Below are 10,480 nucleotides of genomic sequence, written 5' to 3'. Positions count from 1 at the left end.
AAAACAAAAAAATAACCAAAAAACTTCATCAAAATTAGTAATTCACAGATTCACAACAAAATCGAAGCTCATTACATAATTCTAAGCGTTAGACTCGGAAAAATATATGGAAGGCAATTAATTATCTATTCTCTCACTCTCTCAGGATTAGTAACACTGCTCACATTTTGAGGATTATATTTTGGTGATCCTCAAAAGATGACCATCTATATGAAATTCATGTATTCGCCACTGTGAGTTAGTTACCCGGCCATAGCATTTCAATCCCATGCGCTTCCTCTTCTTGCCCACTCTAGCACCCCTCCAAGTGATTAAAAGCTCCATATCATTTCTCGACAAAATCCATTGTAACTCGAACCAAGATAACACCGGGAGGACCTTATCACTCGAGAGAGAGAGAGACGAATCTTCACCATTGAAGGCAATGGGAAACAGACCTGACACCCGATAAAGCCGCTTCTCTTCTCAATGATAAGGGAGCCAACGTCGATAATGCGGCTAACTTCCAAACTTGATGTCTAGGGGCAGATTCAACTTCTGGTAAGTTTCCACGCAAAAATTCGGCAAGCTTCCCATCAACATACTCGTACTCTCTTAAATGCAACTCTAATTGCTTCCTTTCCGCTGAAGAAAGTGGATTTTCTTCCAATTTTATGTTCAACTCTCATTTCTTTTGTCCTAGTTTTCCTCCACTGGTGGTGGCAACGAACACCCTTGTAACATTCCATTCTCCATCTGGGGTAATCTTTTTAGTGTTAGATTTTGAAAATGAGTTCACAAAATAGTAAAACACAATACATTCGCATCCGCTTCGTAGACACACAATGCATTATCAACTACACTCAAAGAAATCTTTTTTTTTTATGGTAAATAGACCATTTTATACCAAACCACCAACAAAACAGAGTACAACATAACAACAACCCACAATCAAAACAAAGGCCTAAAGATCACTTGGCCAGTAACACACATGAACTACACCAGGTTATACAACAGCAGAAAGAAACACGACACTACACTCCACGATGTTTGATTTCTCTCGATCAAAAAAGAAAACTTGCTTGAGAGAGAGATGATTTCTATTGAACCTACTTTTTGTTTGAACGTACAGCCTCTGAACCTGCTTTGGAATGATATATGAAATTCTGGTGTTGAATTTGAAGTTTTCCCAAAACCTCACAAGTTTGGATTCAGTTTCTAATTCAAAACCCTAACGTCAAAAGCATTTTCCTTTTTCTCTCTCAAATGTAACCTCAAGAAAAAAGAATGGAGTTTCTCGTGCTTTGATATTCGTTTCTCCGCTCTCATCTATTAGGTTTTGTTTGGAAGTTACGGAATGAAATGTAGAATAAAAGAAAATAATGAAGAGAAAATAAGAGGAAAAATTAAAGAGAAATTGAGAGGAAAATTGAGTTAGGATTTAAAAAATTTCCTCTCCTTTTATAAGAACCAAACAATGGTGGCGAAAATTCTAAAAGTTTCATTTTCCTTTCCACATCTTTCAACAACTTCCAAACTCTTCTAATTGGTTTTGGTTTTCATACTTTAGGCCTATTTTGGCTAAATAGGCAAAGTGACTTATATTTTTGTCCATATTTAAATTTTTTTTGCATTTGTATTTTTGTGTCGATTTTTTTATGAATTATTGTATGATTATGACGAGAAGAATCTAAAAGGTAAAAAAATTAACATCAAACCCTAATTTTTTTTTGAATAAAGATTAAAAAATTGACTTATTAGTTTATTTTTGTCTTTATTCAAAACAATTGGGCTTTGATCGTAATTTTTTACTTTTTAGATTTCTCTCGTCATGACAAAGTAATAATCCACAAAAAATTGAAGAAAAACAAACAAATGCAGAAAAAAATTGAATAAAGACAAAAAAGTACTTCCAAATGGATATTATTTATTCAAAACACCCCTCAATATCAGCTATGGGAGGTTCTCCTTCTCATGGCTATGTGGAAGTGGTGATGGTGGTGGTGACGATGGAGTAGTGGTGGTGGTGATGCGGCGATGGAGTGTTGATGTTGGACGTGGTGGTGGCAAGACAGGGGTAGTGGTTTTGTTGGTGGTTGCGGCGGCGGCGGCGAATGACTTGGTGGTGGGTGACGGTAGTGGCAACAATGGAGTAGAGGTGATGGTGGTGGGAGTTGTGGTGATAATGGTAAAGGTGATGGTAGACTGGTAGTAATGGTAACGGCGCTAGCATTGTGGTGGTGGTAATGATGGCAATAGTGGAATGGTAGTTGCAGTGCAAGGTGGTGGCGGCGGCGGTGACCATGATAAGCAAAGTACTGATTTGTTGGTTGGTTAATCGGTTACATTTTTTTCAATAATTTTATTCATGAATTTGTCGGGATTTATAATAGTACTCTCTCCATCCACCTTTGTTGGTTCATTTTGGAAATGACATTTATAAACTATTTTATCTTCCAATTTATAATGTTTTTCATAATTTTGAAAAAATAAAATAATAAACCTAATTGAAATCTATTAAACAATATTCATATTGCATATTTTTTGAAGTCCTTATTGAAAGATATAAATATTTAAACAGACTCCCAAAAGAGACTAACAAACACGGACGGAATGTGATTCATAACGGATTGATGTATGGAAAAAGTTTTTTGAATCTTAAATTAGAGGGTAAATATCACTGACACCCCCGAGGTTTCTCTTAAGTATAGATGCCCCTTCTGGTTTGGGAAATGATTTTTAACCCCCTGAGATTTGTTGTTGCATTTCAATTACACCCAATCCTTGGTCAATGGTTATCAAGTGTTAAAACTTTTCAAATGTTTTCTATAAATAATGAAAAAAAATATGGATACATCGTCATTTGGTGTACATCAAATGCACATTTGCCTGAGGTACCCATAGTTTTATTGATAGTAAAAATGGGCATTTCAAAATGTTTAACAGTTGAGCTAACTCTTGACTAATGATTTGGGTGTGATTGAAATGCAACACCAAACCTTAGGGGTCGAAAAACATTTTCCAAATCTTGAGTGGATATCTGTACTTAATGGAAACCTCAGGCGGTGTCAGTGACATTTACCCTAAATTGCTATCTGCATATATAGTGCACATATCATGCACACAAATGATTTTTGTAGAGCCCACTTCAAATCTCACGAACATGATTCAAACCGCTAATTTTTACAGGATCCACTGTGAGTCATAAAAAATTACTTTTTGCCAACTAAGGCCATGTTCTGCTAAGATTCTTATTTTTTATGTATTTATTTTTCGTTTTACGAGATATATCATTCTCTCGTAATATATTATTTTAATTCAAAAAATAAGTATTTTATCTAGCAGAACGGGCCTAAATATCAGATTGTAATTTTTTGACTTGTTTGGACGGGAAAGATGGGAAATCAAGAATAGGTATACCATCATTGAGCTCGTCATCTTGTCCTGGGGTAAAGATTTGTTAATGCATTCGAATACTATGATAGCTAGTTATCGTCTCTATGCTGTCCAAACAGAGGAGTAGGTAATTATCATGAACATGACTTTACCCCAAAAAAAAAAAAAAAAATTATCTTGGACTTGAAACTCCTAATTATTGTATTACCCAAGTACGAGCACGACTTTGTTTGGTTTGGAATTTGAGAAAGATATCTGAGATAATAAATGGAGAGAGATAAATAAATGAAAGTAATAATTAAAGAGAACTTATTGGAGACCATGCGCTCAGATAAAGGATTGGGTCTAGAGATCCAAAGCGAAGTCTAAACTATACACACTTCTATCCATCACCAACCTCAAGTCTGATGCTAAAAACACCTATGGGAGGTGCCTCGCCTAGGTCGAAACTAGCACTTCCTAAAAAATTTGAGCAGATCCTGCAGTGCGAGAAATTATTCAATGCCCCGGGGACAAGATTGAGTACAAACGTGGACAATTCGTGCTCAATCTTGCCTCAGCGGCATTCAATATCTTCTCCGTGCAGTGTAGGCTAATACGGTTGTATACAACATCCAAGTTATGGTCCACAAATCTAATTAAGGACTTTCGATGTAGCTGAGGAGAGACGGTTTTGGGGTAAAATGGGGTTCCGTAGAGTATTTCCCGTTTCATTGTTTGTTAGTATCTCCTCCATCTCACCCCAGAATCTTAGGGGTGGCAATCTCAACCGAATCCATTTATATGCCGAAGAGGCTGTGCACACTGCACACGCAATATGTGTGCAAGTCGAATTTTGACGAAATATGCCAATAAGTAGGTTCTTGCTTATCGTTTGATCCAACTTTGTCAAAATATGCAAAATTACTGTACTGCTACTCCTTATATAGAAATCTATCAAAACCCTGATGAGTGCCATGAAGGAAGTTTGGCTTTTATAAAATTAAAAATTAAAAATTAAAAATTTGCTTTAAGGGGAAGGGTACAACAATCTGGTGTAAAAAAAAAAAAAAATTGAAATGAAGAAGCAAAAAGATTCTTTGCCACATAAACAGTTTTTACATACTTGTGCAGCTCCGAGTCGTCGAATCGTGCATCCGACGGCTCGGATTTCATCTCGGCAATGAACAGTGAACAGGTCTCTATCATTGGTTACCAAAATGAGATTCGAGTCATCAGATACATGATCCGACGGTTCGGAGGTGCGCAACATGGTATTATGCACCTCACTGCAAATCTGCACAGTACCAACCCGAAGTCTGCATAGACCTCAGACCTTTCAATAGTTGTTTCAAACGTACGAAAATTGTTGAAAATTTTAAACGATCCCCGCCGTATGCATAACCAAAGTAGCCCTACAAATTAACTTGGCGCATCTATCACAGAAACTCATGATTATGCATTAATAACCAATCAAATCCCTTACACCCAATATGAACACATTCACCAAGATAATTAGAAGTTAATTATTCAGTAATCCAAGTCGATCGTGGTGCTCCGTACCACTCGAATCAGTACTTCTAAAAACTCAAAACGCAGAATCAAACCCGGCATCATAAGCCACCATTTCTCCCGCATCAGACATCATATCACCCAGCAACATCCCTCCCAGCAACCCTGCTCCCAGCCCCATCCCCATCCCCATTTTCCCACCACCCATCTTCTTCTTCCCCTGCTGCCCCTCCGGCGCCCCGTATCCGTACGAACCGTACACCGCCTGTGGCTGAGGCGGGTACCCGTATGCGGGCGCTGGAAGGTACCCGCCTCCGTACCCCGGCGGAGGCGGTGGGTATCCGTACCCTGGCTGTTGAGGAGGATACCCGGCCGGGTTCCCGTAATGTGGTGCCGTAGGAGGTGGTGGCATGATGACGTACCCAATTCCCGGTGGCGGCGGGTAGGCCGTGACAGGCATGTCGACCTTGTTTGGATTTTTGGTCACGGTCTGCGCTGTGATCTTTTCTCCGAATTTGTAGGAGAATTTGAACGTACCTTTGAAAGAAAAACCATTGCAACGATATGATTATGTAATTAGTTCATCGTAAGGAAGGATGAAATGAGTTGGATGAAGTATCTGGTATTACCTTATATATACTAACACCATCCAAGTATACCTTATCATATGATGAGTTGGGATGATCAAATAGTTAATTTGAGAAGGTAATATTCACAATATCTTTAACAGTAGCTACAATGCATGAAAAGCTTAAACAAAATAGTACTACAGTGAATTGGAGGCTTGCTTGCAAATAATTATTTATCCAATAGTCCTGGGGCACCACACGTTGGTGCCCCAACTTCTTTCTCCATCACATGGTTAGGCAGGACTTTATACGGTTTTAGTCCTAAATCCCATATGAATATATGGTCAAGAAGGGTGTATGGACATTATGTGACAGTGTCCAGAGTATTTCATAATTTTTTTTTCCTTTTTTAGGAAATGTTGTACTAAAATTTCTAAGAGCATCTCCACTCCTTACTCAAATCATGACTCAAATTCAAATTTAAGTAAAAATCACCCAAAATCATCATCTACTCCTTACTCAAACCTATACCAAATTGGAGTATTACTCAAATTTAAACTCATATTTGGTTAGACTCAAATCCTTACTCAAATTTCTGAAGGCAAATTTAACACCTTTAAATTTACAATATTGCCATTAATAAAATTTTTACTCAAATTTGTGCATATTTGTACTTGAGTTTGAGTTTACCCATTGGAACACACAATACCAAATCAAGTTTTTACCCAATTTTTTACTCAAATTTGGGTAAAAATATGAGTAAGGAGTGAAGATGCTTTAATACATTATTTATAAGTGGAAAAAAAAAAAAAAAAAAACCCCTAGGCCTCCATTCCTTACCTATCTTTGCCGGCCGTCAGGCCACCGGCGGTGTATCAAAATGTTACGATTTCATGAAGTCAAAACCCGAAACATATAAATGAAATGATTTACTCAAACGGTAGAAAATTAAGGCTGGAATCAAGTGTTTTAAAGAACACATGACCTTTCATCTGACTCCCGCCAAAGGGAAAGTCTTTTGAACTTTGGCGCCAAAGTTTCTCTCGTGAATTCTTTGCCGACATGCCTTTTTCCCATGCAAAATTCATACTTATCAAACCACTGTTCACGTTTATACATTCTTACACGTATTTTCTATAATCCTTACCCTTGAATTTAGCCAGTGGCGGAGGCATATGAGGCCCAGTGGGGGCACAGGCCCCCACTAGATGGATTTGTCTTCTTTTTTTTTTTTTTTTGCATTTGTAAAAAACCTTAGAAGTTTTAGTGTATCACGTTCGAAAAAAGAAAAATTATTGAGGGCATCATCAGATGGTATCTCAATATGTTCTTTTCCAACACATATTCGTGTGAGACTCAAAAATAAATACTATGAATCCAATATAAATATGTGATGGAGAAGGGTGTTGGGGCACAACCTAGTAAGGTCCCTTAATCACTAAATAACTAAATTACTCATAAGGAAGCCTCCATTCACTGAACATTCGCCTCCAAACCACCACGTGTTCAAGGAATTATAAGTATGGATTATTGTCTTATCAGAAAATGCAAATCAAGCGACGCTCCTTTTCGCCCTTTCCCTTATTTCTTTATTTTTCTTCTTAAATCTTTTAATAAGACCTCTCTCTTTTGTATTTGAAGATGATTCATTTAGACCTATAGGGAACTTATAAATTTATCTGCAATATATGATATTTTTATTTTTTTTTCTTGTTATTTTAATATTATCTAATAGCTAAACACTTTTTAAATAGAAATACGTCTTGAATAAATAGTGCAAAAGAAAAATCAAGGCGTGTTAAGTCGTAAAAAGGAGATAGATAATTTTTTGTTTTTCATAATAAAGTCGCGTGTATGAATTGTGCCATCATTGGTGCGATTTTCTGGCTACGCCACTGAATTTAGCTAACTACTTCTAGAGAGATTATTAATTTGCATTTGTTCATTGTGAGGATTATTTCTCTCTTAATGGGCTATTAGTTGGGTTAGGTTTTTATTGACCGCAGACTTGTTTCCAATTTAACGTAATTCATATACTTTTATTCTTTCACCTTTTGTAATTAAAAAAAAAAAAGAGTACTATATAAAATTTGGGTTCCGATGTTATGAACTCTCTTTAAGACCCAAAAGTTCAAGAATGGGGATTAACTAGGGTGAGTGTAAACCTTTTTGTGCTTAAACCAAAGAAAAACGGAAACCAAAACCTCTTCTCCCGTGCAATTCGACTTTAGTCGAAGAATCGCACAGAAGTACAAAAGGTATATACTTTGATACACGTGACATGATGCGGAGAAGGTACATTGTGGGCTCATCTTTGAAAACCTCGGTGATTACACGATATGACCAAATGCAATGGATGATGAATTTTTTTTTATTAATGTGCGTGTAAGTTGAATCGAACTTATTTTATTATATAAAAAAATGAATCACGAATTTTTCTCTTACCTTTGGGCTTTCCAGAAGTCGATCGGACCTGATAATCAACAATGCGATCGGAAGGGCAATCACCGCCGCCGGGGGCCGAGGACGACGTGGTATCGTGGAGGAGCTGTTTGACGGGGACGACGACCTCGCCGACCTCCCGGTCGCCGAGGAGGCGCTGGGACTTGATCTTGAAGGTGAGGTTGGTGGGGTGGTGATCAGGAGAGAGAACGGACTCAGCGACGGAGAAGGTGAGGCGATGGTTCCAGCTGGGAGACCTCCCGCCGCGCTTGTCGACGTGGGTCCTCTGGCGCTTGGCGGTGGGGATGGAAACCACGACGTAGACGTCCATTTTGGTTATGAGGTTCACGTTTCTCAGGTCGTCGGCGGACATGACCGTGATTTCCAGCGGACGGTACTCCATGGTTGGGTTCTGGTTTCTGTTGGTGTCGATTGAGATCGATGCATGTATTTTTGGAGAGAGAAAGAGAGCACGGGAGATCCTCTGTACCCGAAAAACTCGCTTTTCTCTGTACCGAGAAATAGCGGACTGCTGGATTGTGCGAGAATTATTTGTTTTGTAATAATTTTACGCGATCCAACGGTACGGAGATCGTCGGAATAGAGAAAAACAGAGGTTTCTCGGGACAGAAAATCCGATTTCGAGAGAGAGGGGGGAGGAGAGAGAATCGGAAGGATTGAATGGCAGTTACTATTTGAGAAGGTGCAGAACAAAATTACCAGCCAAAAAAAAAAAAAAAATGCTAATTCAGTGCTTTTCCGCCGCAGCCACATGGTATCCTGGACCTTTCTCCATTTTCCACTATATATTGTGACGGGTTCATATACTTTATCTTGGGCTCCCATCACAACGAGCAGTGGAAAAGGAGCCTAAGCACCACGCGGTGGCACCTCCAATAACACTAAATAATTTTTCGACAAAAATGGAGAAATGGTCTTAGTATATCTTTACAGAAGTAGAAATGATTCGGTGTTTATGATTGTAAGGATCCACGCATGAAATGATTTTTCGTGTGATATGGTGCAAAATGTGATTCACTACGATATAATTTGAACGGTTTATTTTGTCGATATTGATATCAAGTCATCCATATAAAACTGTAGTATGATCAAACATTCTAAGGGCTTCATTGGCTATGTTCCATTAAGCCTTCTCCAAAAAATAAGTACGGCACTTATTTACGATTTCAAATTTAAAAATAATATATTTGCAAAAATAATTTTTTGATTTGTTTTGCACCGTTCAAAAGATCTTATTGAGATTTATATCAAACAAAATTCATATTGTACGAAAAGAAATTATTTAAGTTTATTATTTTTTAAAAAAATTATAAATAAATAGTACTTATTTTTTAAAAAGGATTTGCATGAAGCATCTGAATCTTTTTACAGTATACATGCACCGCGCCAATGGGCCGGACGCCAACTGCCATTGCTTTCCAATGAAGAGTGATTCATATAAAAATTATTTTTCTATTGGCTCTAGAAAAAATCTACAATACTGTTTTACTACTCCCTCTGTTTTTAAATGGTTGTCCACCATGTTTTTATGTGCATTTATCGAACTAAAATATAAGGATATAAATTTTTTTAATTTCTTGACACCAATTTAAAAATCTCAAGAAATTTAAAAAATCATGCACAAAAGTGCCGTATATTTTGGTTTGAAAATTACGCGTAATAGTGGACTACCATTTAGAAACGGCGGGAGTATTTTATTTGTTGTTTCTTTGTTATTTGATGACACAACTAACAAATGCTATGCATGACCGTGAGACAAGAGACAATAGTACTGAATAATTTTCCCTCCATAACCCTTGCAGTTTGGGGGAACCTCTCAAATCCGGACCATTGATTGTCGAGACAAACGGTGAGATTAGGGAAGCGGTGAAACATTGTACGCTGAAACATTGTAAGCTGTGAGGTGTCTCAGCCTTTTATATTCGTTTGCCTACTTGAGTTTCTTTCTTTTTTTGTTTTTTTCCTAATAACAGTTTTTTCATCTTCTATAATTAAGAAAAAGAAGTTCTAACCACTGCATTGGGCGTCACTGTTTCTCATCCAATATTCTTGGTGAATGAAGTTGTTGCTTTCGCTTTGATTTCAGTTCGTTCGGCAGTTTTAGTCAAAGATTTGGTCAGGTTTGTGGTGCTTGGTGTTTGCCATGGAGCGATGCTACTTTCACCGCTCACTTTTACCGCTCTCCCATCTCGCCGTCCGCCTCAATAATCAATGTTACGAATTTCAAAAGAACTCTTCCAAAATAGATGTTCCCTGTACGTCCTACACTTCCCTTAAAAGGACCACTAATCGTAGCATGAAGTTCCAAATTTCTTTCTCCAATGGTTAGGTAAACCACATGCTATACTTACCTATAGCTATATGTTGTGCCAAAAATGGCAGGAGGTATAGCTATTGCTATATTTTAGCATGCCCCTTTGTTTCAACTCCTCTCGTCATGAGACCCACAAATGGCAATTCAAAAGAAATCCAAATTTTGCCCAACCACTCAGGACACAGTAGTTTTTCTTTGTCTAGCAATTGCATTTGTTTTTCGTGATTTCGCATACGCAATCGAACAATAGCTTTGTTTGTGGTTGATT

At 37.7% G+C, this 10,480-nt stretch overlaps 1 protein-coding gene across 1 annotated transcript; it reads right to left on the bottom strand.

Annotated features, from left to right (window-relative positions):
• Positions 1 to 4,813: 4,813 nt before the first annotated feature.
• On the bottom strand, positions 4,814 to 8,498 carry LOC131333151 (protein SRC2-like). The gene is made up of 2 exons (XM_058367513.1): positions 7,881 to 8,498; positions 4,814 to 5,403 (listed from the first exon to the last, which is right to left on the bottom strand). The coding sequence occupies exons 1-2, from the start codon at positions 8,278 to 8,280 to the stop codon at positions 4,943 to 4,945; spliced, it is 861 nt and encodes a 286-aa protein (XP_058223496.1). The 5' UTR covers positions 8,281 to 8,498; the 3' UTR covers positions 4,814 to 4,942.
• Positions 8,499 to 10,480: the final 1,982 nt, after the last annotated feature.

The sequence above is a fragment of the Rhododendron vialii genome, chromosome 7a (assembly GCF_030253575.1).
Source record: "Rhododendron vialii isolate Sample 1 chromosome 7a, ASM3025357v1".
In the NCBI taxonomy this organism is placed as follows: Eukaryota; Viridiplantae; Streptophyta; class Magnoliopsida; order Ericales; family Ericaceae; genus Rhododendron; species Rhododendron vialii.
This window is presented reverse-complemented; position numbering and strand designations above follow the sequence as displayed.